We start from the raw sequence: 22,985 nt of genomic DNA, 5'->3' as shown, positions 1-22,985 counted from the left end.
TGATGTTTCATTTTTTTTTTTTTTTTTTTTTGAAAACAAAAAATTACAAGAAAAAAATTTACATGGCCATGAGAGAAGGACTTTCAAAACTTCGATCTTCGCAACTTGTGATGTCTTGGTATCATGGATTCTAACAACTTATATCATTTGCTCTTATAACTTCAACTTTGATTTTTGAATTATTCTCTTCTATTGTTGCTTCTAAACCTAAAACGTCTTCACTTTCTTCATAGATTTTGATGTCGCTCCGCTTGTTGATGATGATAAGTTTCTACTGAGAGAGAGTCGCAATCCAGTAACTAAGACTACATTGTGAGGTTGCTTTGTCTTTCTGGCATTTCCCTGACCTACTTTCCTTTTCATCATGTATGGTTAGGTCCATCACGGTTACCCTAAAAAAGGAACAAGTTCTTTCCTGAATTTCAAGGATCTCAATGTCTTTTTCTCTAATGTCTCAATAAGTTGTTATCTCTAGCATTCCAATTTCTATCTTTTCGGTGAGAAACAGTATGTAAACTTAGCTAACCGGATACCATGTGACGCTAGAAGTTTCAAAAGTGTAACTAAAAAGTTTCTCCCATACCCCCAAAACTTAAATCTAACATTGTCCTCAATGTTCTAAAGATAAAATTAAAAGCATATGAACAAGGAGAAACTGTTACCATTTGAAGCAAAAGAGTTAAGGAAAGATATTACCGTGTCGCATGAGATTGGGTTACCTCCCAAGAAGTGCTAAGTTTAAAGTCTTCAGCCAGACATCGGAAGGAATTAGTCACCTCATAAAATCAAAAAGTAACAGCCGAAATAACTGTGGGTCTTCAAAACTAAATAGAGTTGACCAAAGGAAACTGCAATGAACCAAGAAAGTGAACAAGACTAGCATGCCCTTACTTAGTTTCCTGATTAAGAAATTTATATCTAATTGTGGTTCAGGTTCAGATTCTATGAAAGGGTCTAAATAGAAAATTTTCATTGGCTGCGGTTCTTCATAGGTGGGATCCGAATCATTAGGTCCTAGAGTCTGGAAAAATATGATCTTAGAAGCGCACAATAATAACCTAAATAACTGAGGATCCTCTAAGTCAATAATATTTGACTTACATAATTGACCACAATGAGAGTAGTGGTCATTCTTAAGCAAATGTGTCGATTCTAATTTCCTAAAGCATTTAGGTTTAGTCTCACAACTTAATATTCGACACATTTGGAATATAAACGTTCCCACAGTTGGAAGAAAACTATTTGGTGGGAAAAAAATTTCAATCTGGGGATCACAGCCTGGACAAACCATATCAACCAGAGGATGGGTTTCTAACGACTGAACTTCTTCCTGGACAACAATAGGTTCGGGAAAACGAGTATGAAGGTAATCTTGTAAAATTGTCGAGGCAGAGATATCAAGTCCTAAGTGAAGGGACTTTCTGAGAGTTAAAGGTAAGGCACTAGGAAGGTGATAATCACCCCCAAACTTAGAGTTTTCAGTGTCTCTAGATAGACTAGTTACAATCTCCCTAATTTCTGGATCATTAGATTCTTGAAAATGGTCAATTGATTTTTATAATTTATTATCAGGTAGTGCATCTTTACTCATCTCTACGGGTATATCTTCTTCATCAAATACTATTGTTTCTAAGTCTCTAGACTCTAAAACAGCATTTTCGGAATAAACCCGTTCCTCTAAACCACTATCGGCTTCGTAATCAAAAGGAAAAACTACATCGTCTAAAACGGTGGTATCCCTAATCAAATCCTCGTCCTTTTGAATAGGTGAATAATCATAAAAATTATTTGGATTTGAACTAGAAATAATATAATCATTATAAAGCTCAATTGGATTAATAGATTCCTGATCACTATGCCTACATATTTCAGATTCTTCATTACTACTATCCTCATCATCATAATAGTACAAAGATGATTGAACCTTATCTAAATAAGTAGTGTCTTTTATTCTAGCCTCGTCCTCTATATTAGGCAAATATTCACTATTGATATCAAGGGTAGAATTAGAAACCCTATTTTGGAAATTTAGATTATTTCGAGCAGCATTAGCCAACTGTTCATTTTCTGCCTCTAGACGTGCCTGAATTTCACTGAGCATAACACTTATACGTTTACCACTCTCGTTTATCATCTCAGAATATCGTGTACACTCTTCTTTTGAACTATTCATTGCAACTAAACGTTTATACGTCCTTTCAATCAGTTGTTGGGTCTCTTCTAGAGATGGAACAAGTTCAAAAATATCATAATCAGGACTAGTTTCCAAAAACGAGTAACCAGTACTACAGTGTTCCTAATTTTCTTGCTCGTAAGACCAATTCGCGTGTGGATAGTAATTGGGCTCACCATGGTATGAACCATAACCTTGAAAAGGTTGGCGTTCCCAACTACTATTCCCACCATGGTCATAAAAATGATGTTGTCCATATTCAAATTCAGATCGATACTCATTGTATTGGCTTCTGTCATACCAGTTCGACATTCTTAATTGCAAGGGAATTCTACACAATCACAAACAAGGCTGACTCGACCAAATCAAACCTACTGATTTCTAGCAAACAAAAAGCATGATGGCTCCACTTAGATTGTTTCTAGACCAGGTTCTAATCCTTCGAAAGGGAATTCGTTACAATTTAAGCAAACCCCTCTGGAATCAATCCGAGTTAAAGTAAGTTGAATCGAGGCGAGGGAAGCTCAGTGGAGATTTGATAACCAAATCCTCACCGGTACAAGGCGGCGCAGTCACGCATTGAACTTACAGAAACCATCAAGAACTTTGAAGTATGCTTAAAAGAGTAACCAATATTTTTCGAAAGATTTTCCTACCAAGCTCGTTACCCTATCAGTCTCGTTCTAATCAAATTTTAAGCTTGGGTTCGCGTTAGGTTTCGTTTACCTAAGGCAGGCAAGAAGGGAACGGTGATGAAATCCGAACCCTTATCTTATATGGTCAGTTCTTGCCCTTTACTAGGAAATTAAAGCAGTCGGTTCAGTCCTCAACATATAATCACCTTAAGGCAGACAGTAAACCCGCTGACAGGAGATTCACGGATGTTTAGAAGTTTACCTCCCGTACCAGACGGGCGAAGAACCAATGTAGTCGACTCGGGCCACTGACTCCGGTGTCAGTGTGCGAACCCGAGGGGCCGAGACGATATTGTAATCGTCGTCCTTCCCTGCAAACAGTTTATATTTAAATTTTTTTTTATATAACCCTTCCGTAGGGTTTAAAATTAAAATAAATTGTCCAAAGTCCAGTCCAATGAAAAGAAATACAAAAAATAATAATAATTACAAAAAAAATAAATAAATAAATGGAAAGTCTCTTAAAAAAATAAAATAAATAAATCTCTCTTTTATTTTTTTGCTTTGTCTTTTTTCCTTCTCTTTTAGCTTTAAGCTTTGATTCCAAGGTCTTTACTATCCAACTTCAAACTTGAAATACAAAGACACAACCAAAGAAACGTAAAAAGAATAAATGAAATAATAAAAAAATAATAAAAACCTAAAAATTCTACCTAAGCACAAATCCTCGTCGGCGGCGCCAAAATGATTATGTTTTTTTTTTTTGAGGTTCTAGTAAATAGGATTCGTTTAAGACTTGTGAAGGAAATGGAATTTTTAGATTTAATAAAAATATATATACAAAAATATTAACAATGGGTGAGAGGTACTGGGACTAAGGATTTGGCTGAATTCACTACACAAGGTTCCTTCATATATTCTTTGACAAATAAAACTTAATAAAATTAACATAGACTCTGATTTTGCCAAGATAGATTCTTAAAACATTGATTGTAAGTCCTAAGCATGATGTATCAAAACAACTAAGCTAAGCATACATCATCAAATTAAATAACAACCAATTAATTCAAATCATATTTCAATTTTAGATTAACGCAAAAGTCATAAAAAAGAATAAAATAAATTACCCCAAGGATGAAATTCAGCCTCCTCCGTCGTCCCAGTGTTGGATTTTGGATCCTCATGATGAAAACACGCTCAAAATATATTTTTATAGCTCAAATGGTGTTTACAATGGAGAGAAAAGGAGAAAATGGTGTAAAACTGTAATCTGCGACGCACAAAAAGCGTCACAGAATGAACGATAAAACACAAGTGCTGCTGATGTTTAGACTGCACTGCGACCCACGACTGTGCGTCTTAGACACTGTTGATAAACCACTGTCCTTGCGAGTCTGTTCTTCGTGTTCTTGGTGTTCTTCATCAGCAGCAGCAGCAGAAACAAAGTTTCATCAACTCTTGATTTCTGCTTCTCTGGACCTTATCTCGACCCCAAACTCTCGACACCCTTTCTACTCAACCCCAACAACCTATTTATAGCCAACAGACCCATCGAATCTCGTTCATTCACTCCATATAATTCTCTTTAACTCGGCAACAAAGAAAATATTTCTGGGAATATTTTCTTTCCTGTTTCATCTTCTCACGCGTTTTCAAGCCTCCAAATTACCATATTTAACTCCTTCACGCTCCAACAGGCTGTGAGGGTCTTCCATGCACGCACAAAACACGTTGAATCTTCTCCAAATCACTGAAACCCGTGATATACACGAACTGCCCTGTTTTCAAACCATGAATTGTTTAGCTGATTCTAGCCAATTCTGGTCGAACCAAACGCCCACAGTGTGTTTAATAGGCCATATCACAACTATCTACCAAAAATAAGCCATTGAATCTCCCTAGAACACGTTCAACAATTCGATCAAAAATCTGCAGAAGTGTTCTCCATTTTCCCGCCAAAAACAAAATTCAAATGGAGAAGCTGACCTCCCCCTAATCCTGTACAGGGGTGAGAATAGCATATGCCTTTTGGGGTGACCTGGGGTGCCCCTTAGTAATTGAGGTGCCCCTTATCCAACGGTGAGAGTACGAATAACATGTGTCCTCCGGGGCTTTTACCAACTTTTCGAGCCGAATTTTCCAAAAAATGTTTATTTTTCAAAGGTGCCTACAAACACATAAAACACCAAAATTAGTACAAACTCGAGTGCCAACAATATATAGTATTGAGATCAAATTAAACACAAAAATGTGTCTATCAACTATGTGTTGCAGAAAATACCTTCTCCTGATGCCTAAAAAAATAATAAGTTCGGCATGGTTGTAAATCACGATCTTGCCGATTATATCATAGCCGGCACGCTAATGACAAAATACCATTCCGACGGTTAAACAGAATAAAATGAACTCATGATGCCTAAAATCATAATAAGGTCGGCAGGGTAGAGAAATTAAGACCCTGTCGGCCAAACTTAGTCTGCTTATTAGGGAAACAAAACCGTGCCGGCGAATTCAAAATTCAAATTTTTTGCAAGTACAATTGTATTGATTGACTTGTACTTAGGCACTATAACGGCCAAATTTGGGCACCATCGTATAAATACACTACTTCTCTCTACAAAATAACACACAACTATTTTCATATACTTTCCTAAGCTCATATCATCATACACTCCATCTAACTCACCCAATTCTCTTGTAACACCCAGTACTTTTGGTTTCAAATTTCGGGACAAAATTCTTTTTAGGCGGTTAATAGTGTAAAACCCCGTAAATTTAGTAATATGATTTCCGCACCTAAAACCATCGATATTGTTCGACTCGAGTTTTTAATCTAAAACTTAATTTGTGTATATAAATATTTAGTTTTGAGTATATTTATGGTTTCTAAAATAAAATAAAATAAAATGATAAAGATAATTTTTAATTGTGGTGAATGTGTGCATTGTGGGGTGTATATATATATCTTTGTTAAATTTTATGTCACTATCATATTATGTGTTTGATGTGCATGTACTTCAATAGTGTGGTACGTTTAAAATAGTGCGACCCTTATCAAAACTTGAGTGGTTGATAATAATTGATTAGGGTTTTGTTTACAAAAACGTGAAACAAAGAAAAAGAAAGAAAAAGTGGCGTCCTTTCTTCTTCTCAGCTTTTCTCCACTTCTCTTTTGTCTCTTAGCACAAAAACCCAAAACACTTTTTAGCCATCACTTTCATCTCTCTTTCCTTCTACTTTTACTCTTTACCTCTTTTTAAATAATAAAAAGAAAACCTAAGTTACTAATCCTTCTTGTTCTTGGAAATTGTGCATACCTTATTTGGATTTGGGTTGATTCAAGAGTTTGGGATTTGCTAAAAAGATAAGGCGTTTCTACCTAATATCAAAATCAAAACTTATTTTAGCATTAAAATTATATGGGTTTCTTTTTGATTTTCAAGCTAATAATCATGATGTTTGTTTTAAATTTAACTAATGTTATTTTCTTTGTATAAATTGATTCTATATATTGATTATTAACCATTATTGTTAAAATATTCAAGATTTTTATTTTAACATTTAATCTGGGTAGTAATGTTTTTCTCAAAATAGGAATTATATTAATGCATATTTATTGAGTTTTTGGGTTGTGAAAATTGATTTGATGCATTATACTACTAGTGAATGAAATTGAGTTTTGGTTTGTGAAAGTCATTTTGATGCATTACATTAGTGAACGTAACTGAATTTAGATTTGCGAAAATGAGTTTAATGCATTAGTGAATGGGGTTTACTTTGATTAGTTCTTTGGGATTCGGTTTGGTGATCGTAGGATTAAATATATTGATTTGAAATGAGTTCTAGAAAAAAATATGTATCCCTCTGCTGCTGAAATGTCAGGCCTTTATGGCATCCCACCACTGGTGGCTACCAATGGAAGACTGTTCGGGGAACAATAGTGGTTTGTTTACCGGAATAACTCTGACAAATAGATTAGGAATTAATATATATGTCTGTTGCTGAAATGTCAAGCCTTTATGGCATCCCACCACTGGTGGCTACCCTGGGAAGACTGTTCGGGGAACAATAGGTTTGTTTATCGGAATAACTCTGACAACTAGATTAAGAATCTTTTGAAGAAAGAAAAATTGTATTGGTTTGTTTTCCGGAATAACTCTGACAACTATATTAAGAATCATTTGAGGAAACAAAAATAAGACTGTTCGAGGAATAATTGTGGTTTGTTTACCGGAATAATTATGACAACTGGATTAATGATCTAGATTTTGAGGTTGAAGATTTTGAGTAAGAAATGTTAGGTAGACTTGGTTGAGATTGGTGTAAGCATTGTTGCGGATTTTTGTGCATGAATTTTATTATTGTATTTACTACATTTGTTTGTTTTTGGATGCACTCTATTATTTTTTGAAACTTCCTACTGGGCTGTGGTTTCCTCACCCCTTTTTTCCTCCCTTTCCGCAGAGAATGAAGAAAGACTAGCCGTAAAAGAAATTATTATGTATCACGGGGATTTGGGCTTTGCGCATTTTGAATTAAACCAGTGTGTTGGTTTGTTTTAATATACTTTTATTTTGTAATTATTATTTTATAGTTTTGTAAAATTAATATTATATTTCCGTCTAAAATTTTCATTTGAGTTGTGTATTGTTTTTTTTATTAAAATCTTTTGGAATGAAAAATATTGACCTACACGAGTGGCGGTCCGAAAATCTGGACTTGCTAGCCGGATCGGACCCGACCCACAAGGTTGAATCCGTGTCCGCTGGAAGTCCGAAAATTCGGGTTGTCACATCTCTACATACAACAATGGAATCATTTGATTCAATGAAGATTTGGAAATTACCAAAGCTTGGTACGCGGAAACTCGAGTTAGATATCAGTCCTTCGTAAAGGTGGATGCCGTAACCTTTTGGGCTAGGATACACAACAAATTTAGGCAAGAGTTTGGGAATCCTAATGGAAGAAGTGTTCAACAAGTCCATGATAGGCACCTAGTCATCGAAAATGCGATACTTACATTTTTAGCTCTCCATCCCCGGATTTTCAAGCTACCAACTTCAACTTGTCTATTGAAAAATTTGTAAGTATGTTTATGGTTTATTTTACGTGGTCTATGTTGTTTGGTCTTCCTACTAAACACCACCAACAAAGTAAGTTTGTGTTTTGTTTTGTAGCATGAAGCCGTGAAAGCACGCTACTTGAAGGAAAAGGGGGAAGCATTCGCATTCGATGCAAGCTATCACTTCATGATATCCAAAATCCCGGAGTATGCACCGGACTTCATGGAGGCCGGAGATGAATGTGATTCCTCCAACGAAGATTGATGGTTTTAGTGTAGGTTTTATGGGTAGATCTCTATGTAAACCCTCACGATACTATAAATCGTCCACTAGGGTCGCCTAGGGGTTCAAAGGCTTGATGCACATGCTAAGTGCATTCGTTTTTCCGTCGACAAGGAGTTATATTTTATGTTTCAACCAATGTAGTAACCAAAATTGCATGAATAAAGTGAATTACATCTTCCCGTATTCTGTTTTCTGTTTGGTATAAGTACAGGTCGGCAAGGTTACATTGCCGACTTACAACAACCGGCAATGTTGGAAATCATTAGCATGCCGATTATAAGTCAGCCGACAATGTTAAAAATTATTTGCATGCCGACTACAGTACCGCCGGCATTGTAAGAAATATTTACATGACGATCGAAAGAATGCTGGCCCAATAGAGTCGGCATATTCTTCATTCAAATTCCCTTCCGGCCTAAATATGGTCGGCGTCTTCTTCATCTGAGAACCTTGCCGGCTATACTTAGTCGGCACGTTATTCAAACGTAGACCTTGCCGACCTTTCACATTTTCAAAACTAAATTTTTTGATCGAAATCGAACTCATAAGACAAATAAAAGGTTTAATCTCTCATAATTTCAAAATTTTAATCTAAACTCAATTAATTAACCTAATCAGATTTATTTAATGTTAATTAAACAAGAGTATATTATCCATTTTGAAAATACAAGGTTAAGAGTTGTTTCTTTTACTTCAAAATGACCTAACTTTTGTCTCATTAGATATACCCCAATTAGTCTAGGTATAGCCCAATCAAACCAGAAAAATTATAGAGTACTAAAATAAAATTAGTTCACTTCCGGGCAAAAAATTCTCCCGAACGGTCCGGATAAATGGAAGACCGGATGAACAGATAACGTGTCCCACATTTAATAGAAATGGGGAAGTGTATTAACAAGGCAGATTTTGATCCGTTAGGCCAACATTTCATTTTGTCATTTCATGGGTAGTATCCCACCAACAACCCAATGTGGCATCAAATTCGTAATGGTGCTTTAATAATCATATATTGTTCCCCGAAAGTTAATTAAAAAAAAAAATATATCAATTTTTAATTCATTTCAAACATACTTTAAAAACCATTTTATATATGCTATTAGTGCTCACTCCATCACAAAACAATTCCCACCATATTGTGTCTCAAAAAATGGAAGCCATTAATGCTCTCCATTTCTTTCCCACTTCGAAACCCAATCGTTCATCATTGCCAACCTCAAAACTATATCTTAAACCAGCTCAAAATCTCTTAAAACAACCCAATATACACCGAGTTGTATCCATAACCACACCGGAACCAAGTCCAATGCTTGATCAGAATCATCGTCCTATTAATATAACAACCAATTCCAATCCATGTAATGATCAGTTGCAAGAAAAAATACAAGAGTCAGTCACGGCATACTGGGATTACCAATTTCTCTTTGTGTCTCAACGAGCTGAAACAGTTGAACCGGTACAACTTCAAGTGGTCGAAGGGGAAGTTCCATCTGACTTTCCACCGGGAACTTATTATCTAACTGGACCTGGAATTTTTTCAGATGATCACGGTTCCACGGTTCATCCACTTGATGGTCATGGCTATCTTCGAGCTTTTAAAATCGATGGCGATGTACAATATTCCGCGAAATATATTAAGACAGATGCTCAGAAAGAAGAATGTAATAGTGAAACCGGAGAGTGGACGTTTACTTACCGTGGACCCTTTTCAGTTTTGAGGGGCGGGAAAAAATTTGGAAACACTAAAGTTATGAAAAATGTTGCAAATACTAGCGTCCTGAAATGGGGTGGCAAATTACTTTGCTTATGGGAAGGTGGCGACCCTTATGAGATCGATATCGAAAATGGTCATTTGGATACCGTTGGTATATTCGATCTGATTAACCGTCATCATTTACAGCCGGAGGATGTATCTCCAGGAGGTGTTAATCAGATTTCAGAGGATGCAAAAGAGGTTTCCGGTGATGGTGGTGGTGGTTTTTGGGATTTTGCTTCTGGAGTGGTGAAACCTATTCTTCATGGTTAGTATATCGTATATCGTATCTTTGTTTTTAGTGGCCAACCACAATTTTGTCCCCCAAAGAGGTGCAACAAGATGACATATTTTATGTCTAAACAATTGAGGCCGGCAAAATTTTGGACTAATCTTTGGATTTGATGGTACACATGGGTCTACCATTTTGATGATTCGTACTGTACTTTTAACTTTGTGTAGGTATATTCAAGATGCCACCTAAACGGCTTTTGTCGCATTACAAGATTGATCCTACTCTAGACAGGCTTTTGACTGTCTCGTGCAACGCAGAAGATATGCTTATTCCCCGCAGTTCTTTCACCTTCTACGGTAATTAACATGCAATCATACATTTTTTGTAATATCTGATTCTATATCTGACTCAGCTTGTATTTGAGTCAGATTTAGCTTTATAGCCGACTAGTTTGGCACATGTCTAACTAGTAGTTTTATAAAAGTTGGACATCACTCTACTATTTAGATAAATCAGATTCAGACGAGTCAGCTGAGTGAGAAATAAAACGGACACCTCAATGTGTTCCGGATCGACTTTAAATTAATGAAATGACAACTGAAAGCTATAGCAGTGAATTTGAATTTGGTTTTGTTGTTTTGGTTACAGAATTTGATTCAAATTTCAAGCTATTACAGAAGCAAGAATTTGATATACCTGAGCACATGATGAACCATGACTGGGCTTTCACCGAGACACACTATGTCTTGTTTGGCAATCGCATTAAGCTTGATGTCCCAGGTACATATTACCCATTCCTAATCACACCACAGCACATAATCCTCCAGAATCACCTTTTCATTGTTTTAAATATGATATGTAGGATCAATGTTAGCTGTATGTGGATTGTCCCCAATGATAACCGCATTATCAGTAAATCCGAACAAACCTACATCACCAATCTACGTGCTTCCTCGGTTTCCTGATAAAGTCAAAAGCAATAGAGATTGGACAACACCCGTCGAGGCTCCTTCACAGATGTGGGTTCTGCATGCTGGAAACGCTTTTGAGCTCACTGACCAAAGAGGGAATTTAGAAATTCAAATCCATGCTGCTATTTGTTCCTACAAATGGTTCAACTTCCACAAAATGTTCGGTAATATTGTTTCTTTTCGCCAACTAATTATTGCTAAAACTAGAACTACCTAATCTAATATTTTCTCATTTCAAAATACAGGTTATAATTGGAAAACTGGCAAATTAGACCCTTCCTTCATGAATGCAAGAAATGGCCAAGAAAATACTTTGCCCCACCTAGTGAAGGTGTCGTAGAATAGCCGTTATTGTTTGTTCAAACTACTATCCTCAGACGATGGAATATAATTGTTTGCCAATGTAGGTATCTATCAAACTCCAATCAGATGGAAATTTTGAAGAATGCACGGTTGAAGCTCTAAACAATTGGAGTAAACCAACAGATTTCCCGGCTATCAATCCAGCTTTCTCTGGTACCAGCAACACATGCATTTATGCAGCAACTTCTTCTAATAGTCGTCAAAGCTTGCCACACTTTCCATTTGATACAGTAGTAAAGCTAAATTTAGTTGACAAGTCCGTCTCAACATGGTCAGTTGGAAGTAGATGCTTTATCGGCGAACCCGTTTTTGTCCCCAAAGGAACGGATGAGGAAGATGGATACCTTGTAGTAATAGAGGTAAGAATCAACAAAATTTATTCTTACACCGATTTAATTAAGCTGTCAACAAACTTATATTCAGATGAGCGCATACCGATTTATTTTTCTTGTACTCTTTATATTGATGTTATTTTTCCCTCCCGCAGTATGCAGTATCAATACAGAAGTGTTACATGGTGATATTAGACCCTAACATGATAGGTAAAAGTGAGTACGCACTCGTAGCGAAACTTGAAGTTCCGAAACACTTAAATTTTCCTCTTGGGTTCCATGGATTCTGGGCAGCAGTTGATTAAATTGTGTATAAGCATATAAGAAATATCAATGTAATAAAATCATATTTTAATCTATTGCGACCTGTTAAGCTGATTCAATTGTGGGTATTGACATCCAAAATCCCACCTGAATACTGTATGTTGAACGGAGGAAGAACTAATCAAGGTCCAGAATTATTTACCAAATTCTTTTCTTCAAGCTTTTTAATCCACTTCCATTGATGTAATACTAGACCACTAGCCGCCTGATTGATTAAATGTGTGCAAAAAAAAAAAGAGAGAATTTGTTTTTTTTTTTAAATACCCTTTGGAAAAGCTAAACTATGTCTTTTTTTTTTCTTTTTTTCTTTGAAGCAGCTAAACTATGTCATGAGTTAGGGCTTTAGTTAAAGCATGGATGCTAACGAGAGTACCATATTAGATTGGTATTTAGTGGTGCACCAATCTAAAGCTAATGGCTGTTTTGTCTTCTTTGAAATTTGATACACCCGCGAATAAGTTGGTACCCCTGTTAGCAACGTTAAGTTAAAGTTACAGACATGAGGAGTGAGGACATCATGGTCGGTGTGGTGCGTAGTGGTTAAAAAAGGGATGTTGTTTGCCATAATAGAAATTAACTTAATTTATTCCACAACTTGGTTTATTAAATTTGAATCAAATTGTTAATTTGATTCTCTTTACATATCCCTAAAAATACTTTTCGTTTTTGTTTACAGATTCATTCATTCATACAGATCTAATCTCATTTTCGTTTTCATTTTCATTGCCATTTTCATTCTCATCATCTTTATCTGTTTCAAATCCTCCTATTTATAATGGCAGTCGAGGATATTTTTGTTAATGGTGCATCAGGAACATTGAAACACCTGGTTTCTGTTATTGCTAGTGAGATCAGTCTTGTTTGGGGTGTGAAGGATGAGCTGAAAAAACTTAAAGACACCCTGGAGTTGATCGCCGCTAAAACATCGGATGCAGAGAGGAAGCAGTTAAATGATGCTGAAGTTTCACTTTGGTTAAAAAAGCTTATGATGCTGATGATGTTCTGGATGAATATTCCTACGAAGCTATGCGCCGATCTGAAAAAAAAACAGTAAGGTAAAAGATTTCTTTTCATCCTCCAACCAAGTTAGATTTCGTTTTAAAATGGCTCACAAAATTAAAGCTATCAATGAGCAGTTCCACCAAATTGCATCTGATATGAAAAGGTTTAGTTTTGATTCGACTAGCTATGGGACTAGTCAATATGATGACCAAACTATTGAAAGACGTAAGCGCCTAACTGCTTCATTCTTCGGAGATGATTTAAAATTTGTAGGACGAGAGCATGATAAGTCAGCGATAATAAAGATGTTAACTACATCTTCTGTAAATTCTAATCAACAAGAAAATGTCTCTGTCATATCCATAGTTGGTATGGGGGGGTTGGGAAAGACAACTTTGGCTCAATCCATATACAAGTCAGTAGGAGAACACTTCAAAAAATACAATATGGGTTTGTGTGTCCGATGAGTTCGATGTTTACAACATCTTACTAAACATTATGGAGTCGATTACTAATTCTAAATGCCCAGAGTTTTCAAACATTCATGTACTGGTAAACAAAGTTAAAGATGAGTTGGAGAATAAACTTTATTTGCTGGTACTTGATGATGTGTGGAACGAAGATTTCATGGAATGGGATAAACTTAAGAGTGTCTTGGATGTCGGTGCTGCTGGCAGCAAAGTTATTGTCACAACACGTAAACAACTAGTTGCGTCTGTGGTACGGGGTATAATTCCTCCATATAATCTCGGCGTCTTATCAGAAGCTCAATGTTGGTCAATTATCAAGAAGAAAGCTTTTTCACCAGGTGGTGCATCTAAGACAACAAACATGAAAAATATAGGGAAGGAAATAGCTAAAAAGTGTGGGGGTTTGCCGCTTGCAGCAACTTTTTTCGGTGGTCTCATGCACTCGCAGAAGGATGAGAGTCATTGGTTGTCTATCAGAGACAACAAAAGCTTAGAAACCCCAAAAAATCAGGGTAGCGGAATCATACCAATATTGAAATTGAGCTATGATAATCTTCCCTCCCATTTGAAACAGTGTTTCTCGTATTGTGGTTTATTTCCCAAAAATTGGGTGTTCAATAAAGAAACACTGATTCGACTGTGGATGGCGGAAGGATTCCTTCATCCACCTAGTGGAGGTAATCAAAACTCACTCGAAGATATTGGTGATGATTATTTTCTTACTTTGTTGTCTAACTCTTTCTTTCAAGATGTGGAAAAGGATGACCCAGGTGACATTCAAACTTTCAAAATGCATGATCTTGCACGAAGTGTCGCTAGCAGTCATGAAGTCACGATTCCGAACGTAAGTGAAATGCAAAATAATGCATCTCAAATTCGTCGTCTGCAGTTAATAATAGAAGGAGAAGCATCACCAACAGTTTCTAATGTCTTTATCAATGCAAAACAATTACGAACAGTATTTTACGAGGGTGGGTGCTTATCTTTTTGGAAGCCACGTGGTAACAAGCGTTTACGTGTAATACATCCACTTGGTTATGGTGGTCACTGGTATCTAGCTTATAGGTTTAACTTTGATCCCGCCAAGACTAGTCTGGAGACTCTATCTTTCCCCTATATACACTTGAGGTACCTTGACCTCCAGTTTTCTAGAATCGAAGAGGTCGATACTGCGTCCATAAGTCGAGTCTACAACTTGCAGACTCTCAACCTTGTTGGTGTCAGAAATGTTCACATGGTTCTCAGCAGAATTGGTTCTTTGAAAAATTTACGACATTTGGATCTTTCTCGTTCGGATGTCGAAGTGTTACGGGATGCTATATCTGGGCTCACCAATTTGCAGACTTTAAATAGGGGGAACTTAGGCGCAGGCCAAAAAAAAAAAAAAATTCTTACCGCCAGGCCCACAATTAATTTCTGATACAGTCGCACCCATAATTATTTAAAAGTATTTAAAACGTACTGAAAGACTCTATTACCCTTCATCGTTTTTGGTCATAATTTTTTTTCTTCTCCGCCGGTTTCTTTCCCTATTTCTCCATTAATCTCTGTAACGGATCTGCAAAGATTTTTTCTCCATCATTTAAAGAAATAAATCATTTAAAATCGATGATTCAAAGAAGTAAATCATTTTTGACTAAACCCTAGAATACATTTCAACAAAAATGGATGAAACAGACGAAGAAGAAAAAATCAAGTAGAAGAAACGGAAAAAAAGTTATGCAACTAAATTTTCCCTTATATTGTCTTATGCACTAAACAAAATGATGCAAAAGACATTATGCACATGCATAAAAATCCATGAATCAGAAAAGTGAAAAAAGTAATGCATAAGACAATATGCAACTAAAACAAAATAATGCATAATGTCTTATGCATCTAAAAAAACTGACGCATAACCAGAAAAAGTGAGAAAAGTAATGCATAAGACATTATGCAGCTAAAACAAAATAATGCATAATGTCTTATGCATCTAAAAAAAACTGATGCATAACCAGAAAAGTGAAAAAAAGTAATGCATAAGACATTATGCAGCTAAAACAAAATAATGCATAATGTCTTATGCATCTAAACAAAACTGATGCATAACCAGAAAAATGAAAAAAATAATGCATAATGTTTTATGCAGAAATAATAATGGCACAATGTCTTATGCACTAAACAAAATGATGCAGAAGACATTATGCACGTGCATAAAAGTCCATAAATCAGAAAAGTGAAAAAAGTAATGCATAAAACAATATGCAGCTAAAACAAAATAATGCATAATGTCTTATGCATCTAAAAAAAAACTGATGCATAACCAGAAAAGTGAGAAAAGTAATGCATAAGACATTATGCAGCTAAAACAAAATAATGCATAATGTCTTATGCATCTAAAAAAAACTGATGCATAACCAGAAAAGTGAAAAAAAGTAATGCATAAGACATTTTGCAGCTAAAACAAAAATAATGCATAATGTATTATGCATCTAAAAAAAACTGATGCATAACCAGAAAAGTGAAAAAGTAATGCATAAGACACTATGCAGCTAAAACAAAATAATGCATAATGTCTTATGCATCTAAAAAAAAACTGATGCATAACTAGAAAAGTGAAAAAGTAATGCATAAGACATTATGCAGCTAAAACAAAATAATGCATATATGTCTTATGCATCTAAACAAAACTGATGCATAACTAGAAAAGTGAAAAAAGTAATGCGTAAGACATTATGCAGCTAAAACAAAAATAATGCATAATGTCTTATGCATCTAAAAAAAGCTGATGCATAACCAGAAAAGTGAAAAAGTAATGCATAAGACATTATGCAGCTAAAACAAAATAATGCATAATGTCTTATGCATCTAAACAAAACTGATGCATAACCAGAAAAGTGAAAAAAAGTAATGCATAAGACATTATGCAGCTAAAACAAAAATAATGCATAATGTATTATGCATCTAAAAAAAACTAATGTTATGCATAAGACATTATGCATAACATCTTTAATTCAAATCTAATCATAAATTTCCGATTGAGATCAAAAACATGGAGACAAATAAGGTATGAAAATTTCCAATTCAGTTGATATCGAAATACTGCAACACACTTCTTACCCTTTTCAACTTCAATTTTAATTTCTTTTTACTTCTCGAATAATCAAAGACAACAGAAACCCAAAATCCCCAGATTTAAACCGCAGATTTTGAAACAGAAACCCTAGTTTTATTGAGAAGATTATTCAGAAAAGGATTTGGGAAAAGATTTGACAAAGGGAAAAATCCAAATGTTAAAAACGAATAATCGGAGTTCACCATTGTTTTCTTCTCGCTTCTCTCTGTTCGTCGCTCGAAGAAAATGGTAGTTTGGCCTTTTAAAAACTGAGAAGCATAATTTCATAAATTATGGGTCTGCTAAGAATTTTTGACGGAAAAATGGGTGCGCGCCTGAACTTTTCTGTCCGTGGGTTTGACAGTGGAAAAATCTGGGAGAATGGGTCTCCCTGTAGTTTTCACCTTTAAATACCTCTTCTACGAGAATCACAGACTTGCCCAAAAATATCGTGCATCTCCAAAACCTACAGACCATTAATATTTCAGATACGAAAATCGCAGAATTACCCGACTCAGTAACTGGCATCCATAATTTAAAGAGGTTGGAATTCAAAAAGTGCTCGGAATTAAAAAGAATGCCTCGGAACGTTGGAGCTTTGACAAAATTATTTCCGGAGCCTTTGACAAGTAACCACGGCAAATCAGAATCAGTGAAGGCTGGAAATATAGTCGAGCCTTCCAAAGAATTACTTTGCAGGATTCCAAAAGATATTAAGAATTGGGTGGGATTGAGATATCTGAGATACTTCTGTGAGACAAGAGGTATAGAAATGCTAAGTCGCCTGGAAGTATTAGATTCTTACTATGTTAGGAAACAAGACGACAACAACCATAGTGGGATCGAAGAATTAGCAAACTTAAATTCCCTCTGGAAGTTAGAAATAAGACATTTGGAAAATGTGAGAGGCAAAATAGACGCTGAGAAGGCAAAGTTAAAAGACAAGGAAAGCATTCGAGAATTGGGTCTTCACTGGGAACAATGGGAAGAAGAAGAATTAAGTTCTAATAATTCTGTGATGGTGTTAGATAGTCTGCAACCTCACTCTAATTTAAAAGAACTGAAAATACATGGATTCTCTGGCAGAAAGCTTCCAAAGTGGATGGATTCATCTTCTTGTCTTCCAAATTTAGTGAAACTATATTTATCAAATTACAGTAGCTGTGAGAAACTTCCTGCTCTAGGTATGCTCCCATGTCTTAAGGTTCTTTGGCTGATCGGAATGAGTTCCGTCAGTTTTTTGGGAGCAGAGTTTTATTACCAAGTAGAAGAAGGCCAAGGTTCAGCAAAGGCTACCGCAATAACAAAATCATCATTCCCTTCGCTCGTTGAGTTGAGAATTGAATACATGAGAAATTTAGAAACATGGGTTACCCCTCCACCACCTTACAACCCCTTTCCTGCTCTTGAGAGCCTATTTATAACTTGGTGCCGAAGATTAACATCTATACCAGATTTGCAGTTATGGACTTCTCTCCGGAGGTTGGGTATCTGCAGATGCAACAGATTGGAGGAGTCGATACCGTACGATCTAAAAAAATCCCTCACCTTTCTCGAAGAACTATATCTTGACGATTTCCTGAGTAGTGATAGGAATAATTTGGTGAAAGAGATGAACTAAATTAGCTTGCGCTGCTCCAGTTCATCAGCAAGTCATATTTTCACTACTACTACCAACAGGTCTTCTCTCCCTATCGTATTTTACTTATTTTAACTCTAACATCATGCTGGAACGGCTATAAATTCTTCATTATTGTGATTTCTGTAGGATTCAACGGAAATCGAAACAGACCTACTTGCAATCGAGGAAGCAAGGTGGTACCCATGTCTTATTTTGCTAGCAAAGTGGGGTACAACACTGACGAGAGAAATATTCTTCCGGGTACATATTTTATCTTTGTTAATTAATCTTACCAACTACAAGTCAAGACACGGTCTTCAAATTCTTTTAAGCATCTATAATCACTTTCCTCTTTAGAGGTTAGTTTACATATCTGTTCCAATCCATATTTTTGCATAGATTTAGAAACAAAGTCAAACAACTCAAAATCTAAATGGCGGATCAAGAAATCCATCGAACGATTTTACTCAAAGAGATTACTGTTGAATTCAATCCAGAAGCATGTCCACACAAAATGGAAGCAGAAACCAACGAGATAACTGTAGTTTACGACGAAAGAGATGGTTCAGCTTGGAGATCAAAAGGTGAATACCAATACGGTACATTCGGAGCTAAAATAAAATGTCCCAGTGGTGATACAACTGGTTTGTGTTTCACTTTCGATCTTTCCTCTGCCACACCTATAGAATCTGAACCTATACATTCAATAAAGCTTTTACTTTATAGGTGATAACAAGAACATTATTCTAACTAGTGCAAATATTACTGGGAATGAAGATAACGGAGAGCAAAAACATGAATTGGGGTTTGATTATAGTCAAGGGTTTCATGATTATGAAATGAAGTGGTGTAGAGATTTTATTGAATGGTCAGTTGATGGTAAAGTTATTAGAAGAAATGAGAGACAAGAAGGGATAGAGTTTATTAAAATCCAATGTCTTTAAGTGGTTCAGTTTGGGATGCTAGTATGGTTAAAGATGGGGAATGGGCTGGGATTATGATGGTGTTGATGCACCTTATGTTTGTGTCTGGAAGGATGTTCGCGTTCCGTTGTTAACTGAAGTGGCTATGGTGGTGGTGACTCCGGTGGAGGAGGATCCTGAGGATGAGGAGTCTGTGAAGGTTGATTTTAGGAGTTTCTTCTGAAGGCTTAAATCTGCAATGGTGTGTGTGACTGTTTAATGTATAGTTTGAATTTTCTGTTTGGATTGTGGTATGTTTGATTTTAATCATCATTTGCTGAAGAATTTCTTGTTTGTTATTTCTTGGACTTTAATGCCTTCAGTTAGAGATGTTCATTTCAAATGTACATTACTTTTCCAAGTAACTTCGTTTCAGATGTTTTAATCATTTCTGAAGTCAGATACTAGCATTTCGGCAATGGGTTACCTATAAATGGAGATCTTCACCTTCAGTTAGACACTACGCAAATTCGAGCAATGATGCTCCATCTTCTTTATAACAGCAGTTAAATGGAAAGACAGTCCGACAGATTTCAACACAGATTTTATTAATGGTCTAATGACTCACAAGACAGATGTTACTTGGGCCTGGAAGAGTCTCTACAAGAGAAGACTGGAATTATGCATATCAGTTCCTAGGGCTCCGAAAATTGCATACTCCGTATTCTTGAAAACTTAACACGATAAATTAGGAAAAACAATGTGTGTAATCTAAACCTTGATCTCTTTTGTAATATGAAGAAAACAATTGTTCCTCCCGCCTGATTAAGAATGGTTTAAAACCCTGTATACACGATATCCTAAATAACAACAGAAAACGGTTTGACTGGGGAAATAAAAGAGATGGAGATGATATCGCTTATGATAGGGGATTCACATAATCGAAGGGTCATTTCTTTTTCTTTCCACCCTTTCCTCCTTTAGAAGAAGCTCCAGCCTTAGAAGAAGCTCCTGCGGATGCTGAAGATGACGATGCTGCCGCCTGTTTTTTGTTTCTTCCTGGGTGCCTTGGAACCATGGCTGCAACCTGATGCATCATATCTTTCCCTGCACAACATTCCAAAACCGGGGTTGCTTGAGACACGCAATTGAGAACAAAGAATCAGAAGATCAATATTGTACAAAAACTAATAGCCATGATATGGTAAAAAGAAATTCACAAAGAAGAGTCAGACCATGGAAATTGTTATTTCTTACCCAGCTAGCTTTACTTTTAACATGTTGTGGTTATTCTATGTTTGTGCCACCTGCCTATGATGTAGGCCAAATTTACTTAAAAGGTATTTAACTTGCACCTAGCAAAAATTGAAGAACAAGGCGGTGCATGCTACTATATAAGGTATCTAACAATTCAAGGCAGTGCATGCTACTATATACACTGTTTTATGACGCCAATATTGAACAACAAGCAAAAATTGATTTAGCCAGACATACTAAGATTTAAAGCAAGTGATGCACAAACTTAGAAGCAAGAAGAATAATAGGAAATCCTTACTCGATTTGATATCCGGATTACACAGAGTACCATCTTCTCTTTTGAGTTGTACCCTTACTCTCCCTACTTGCATGAAGTCACGAGGATATGCCTTATTGATCTGATTGATACATACAAGATCAGAAAGTCAACCAACAAAACATCAAATGCTATTCACATTACATGAGTTTATCAAGATTTAGAAAGAAAAAAACAAGAAGATATACCTCAATAGCATATGGGAGCTTTAGGGCGCCACAGCAATCCCCAATCTCAATGCAGGTGGGATCTTCACAGCCCTTGCTTGCACTTATCCTCCTTCCTTGAGCAAGTGTCTTTTTGGAATTAATGTATATAGGATAAAACACCACCCACTTCTTAATATTAGCTACGGAATCATCTATCTCTGCATATCATGAATTGATTTTGAGAGTTGCATTTATGAGCATGAGACAGAAGAAGAGTTCCAATCCAGGTGGAATTCATTAATGTAGTCTGGTGCAGAACGAGTGGTTGCAAGGTTTATACCATATGCGAGAAAAATTGGGGCATGTGTATATAGACGGGAATTCTTTTGTGCAGGTCCTTCAGCTGGTCAAGGAAGTTTCTTAACAAGTATTTCAAGAGAACTATACCATTGCATGAGTTTGTATGAGAAAGTATTTCTAGGCAAACAAAACCAGTTTTGCACACAATGTGGCCTGCGGAAGCCCGAGCATCAGAGAGATACACAAGAAAAATCTTCCTGTTGTTCCAGGAAGAGTACGTTGGTACTTTGGATATCTTCGCATCATCTTTTTATGACGTTAAACCATGCATTGTTAGATATGATACTTCAGATAATGCCATGAAATGTAGCTGTAAGAAATTTGAGTTCATGGGTATTTTATGTGCTCATGACCTAAAAGTGTTGCACCCAGAGGTTGCTTGATATCCCATTACAGTATTATTTAAATAGGTGGACAAAAGATGCAAAATCTGGTGCTGTGGTAAACGATGACAATCAGTCGTTTCACCTTCATTCTTGTTCATACCTTAGCTGTGAAGGGTTCAAACAGTGAAAAATCTAGCGCATTTGCCAAAAGTATACTGAGATAGACATATTTCTGGAAATTGATTTCAATCTGCCGAAATCTCTTCAAAGGGCATTTGGGGATGAAGAAACTGTTACACACCATGAGAGTAGTGGAAAAACAAAGGGAAGATAATAGAGGCTGAAGGAAATGGAAATTAATCTTGTCTGAGACCAAATTATGCAGTTAGCAGATGCAAAATTCAAAACAGCTTCCGGAACAAACAAGGTGAATAAGATCTTAGGGGTCTCCTTATCTTTATTGGGGTTTATTTACACATACTAGCATCAAGCAACACATCAAATTTGTATAAAATTAATCAATCAAAATATAACATCCGACATTGCTGAATACCTAGAAAAGAAAACCACAATTACCCTAATCTGATATGAATTTGGGGGAAACAAAACCCTAAAAAAGAAAACGGAATCCAAATTTAGCGTTATAGATCAAGAGTTATGTACCTTTCAACATGATGATTTGAAGCAACAACTAAAAGAAAAATCAGCACCGGAAATCAGAGGAGTTTTGGTATCTCGATCGATCGAGGGACAGAGAGAGCGCAAGTTAGATTTTGAGAAGAATTGACTGATGGATGGACTATGGAGTATAAAGAGAGAATTGCATGGTGTTGGGCTCGGTCAGAATCTCCTAATATAATGGGCTCAACAAAGTTATGAAAACTTTCAAAAAGTTACGTTGTTGGACTGACTCATTGTTTCCCATGAAAAAAGTTCCAAACTCATCACGAGGTAATCACCTTATTAGTTCCTTTATTTATATTGTCCTTACAACACGGTCCATGCTTCTTTTGTTGTTTTGCAGTTAGAAATTTTTGGAAAAATCGACTCATCCAAACCTTCTTGTATGAATGACAAGGCTTTTTCATCTTTCTTCATTTTTTAGGCGAGTTTGGTATTGTTGTGAGTTTTAGATAACTGCTTTTCTGTTGTGATGTATTGTGCGTTGTTGTGCTGTGCTGTGAAAATAAAGCGGTATAATGTTTGGTAAACTGTAATTTAAAAAGCGCTGTGAAATTAACAAACTGTAATTTTTTTTTTTGTAAATTGGTATTTTAAAGTGCTGGTGATGTAGTTAATGACGAAAATAGACACATTTTAAAAATTAGTTTCAAATACTCTTTAATTATACTAAATT

At 36.0% G+C, this 22,985-nt stretch overlaps 3 protein-coding genes across 3 annotated transcripts; 2 read left to right on the top strand and 1 right to left on the bottom strand.

Annotated features, from left to right (window-relative positions):
- Positions 1–9,278: 9,278 nt before the first annotated feature.
- Positions 9,279–12,277, top strand: LOC113304701 (carotenoid cleavage dioxygenase 7, chloroplastic-like). Its single transcript, XM_026553843.1, has 7 exons — positions 9,279–10,174; positions 10,369–10,497; positions 10,790–10,921; positions 11,004–11,276; positions 11,358–11,443; positions 11,520–11,834; positions 11,963–12,277. The coding sequence occupies exons 1-7, from the start codon at positions 9,304–9,306 to the stop codon at positions 12,110–12,112; spliced, it is 1,956 nt and encodes a 651-aa protein (XP_026409628.1). The 5' UTR covers positions 9,279–9,303; the 3' UTR covers positions 12,113–12,277.
- Positions 12,278–13,631: 1,354 nt separating this feature from the next.
- LOC113305143 (putative disease resistance protein RGA3) lies at positions 13,632–14,956 on the top strand. The gene is made up of 2 exons (XM_026554241.1): positions 13,632–14,856; positions 14,946–14,956. Exons 1-2 carry the CDS (start codon positions 13,632–13,634, stop codon positions 14,954–14,956), a joined length of 1,236 nt encoding a protein of 411 aa, XP_026410026.1.
- Positions 14,957–19,947: 4,991 nt separating this feature from the next.
- Positions 19,948–22,446, bottom strand: LOC113305541 (signal recognition particle 19 kDa protein-like). The gene is made up of 4 exons (XM_026554563.1): positions 22,292–22,446; positions 20,982–21,160; positions 20,776–20,875; positions 19,948–20,327 (listed from the first exon to the last, which is right to left on the bottom strand). The coding sequence occupies exons 1-4, from the start codon at positions 22,299–22,301 to the stop codon at positions 20,170–20,172; spliced, it is 447 nt and encodes a 148-aa protein (XP_026410348.1). The 5' UTR covers positions 22,302–22,446; the 3' UTR covers positions 19,948–20,169.
- Between the last annotated feature and the right edge of the window lie 539 nt (positions 22,447–22,985).

Source organism: Papaver somniferum, chromosome 8, assembly GCF_003573695.1.
Source record: "Papaver somniferum cultivar HN1 chromosome 8, ASM357369v1, whole genome shotgun sequence".
NCBI classification, from domain to species: Eukaryota; Viridiplantae; Streptophyta; class Magnoliopsida; order Ranunculales; family Papaveraceae; genus Papaver; species Papaver somniferum.
The sequence above is the reverse complement of the archived record's forward strand: the minus strand, read 5'-3'. Positions and strand labels throughout refer to the sequence as shown.

Excerpts from the sequence above, each read along its gene's own strand:
- LOC113305143 (XM_026554241.1), top strand. The coding sequence starts at position 13,632 with ATGGAGTCGATTACTAATTCTAAATGCCCAGAGTTTTCAAACATTCAT.
- LOC113305541 (XM_026554563.1), bottom strand. Across the intron at positions 20,876-20,981 it reads AGCTCCCATATGCTATTGAG|ATCAATAAGGCATATCCTCG; the intron begins GTATATCTTCTT and ends TGTATCAATCAG. Across the intron at positions 20,328-20,775 it reads TAATCCGGATATCAAATCGA|GGAAAGATATGATGCATCAG; the intron begins GTAAGGATTTCC and ends AATGTTGTGCAG.
- LOC113304701 (XM_026553843.1), top strand. The coding sequence starts at position 9,304 with ATGGAAGCCATTAATGCTCTCCATTTCTTTCCCACTTCGAAACCCAAT. Across the intron at positions 10,175-10,368 it reads GGTGAAACCTATTCTTCATG|GTATATTCAAGATGCCACCT; the intron begins GTTAGTATATCG and ends AACTTTGTGTAG. Across the intron at positions 10,922-11,003 it reads CATTAAGCTTGATGTCCCAG|GATCAATGTTAGCTGTATGT; the intron begins GTACATATTACC and ends TATGATATGTAG.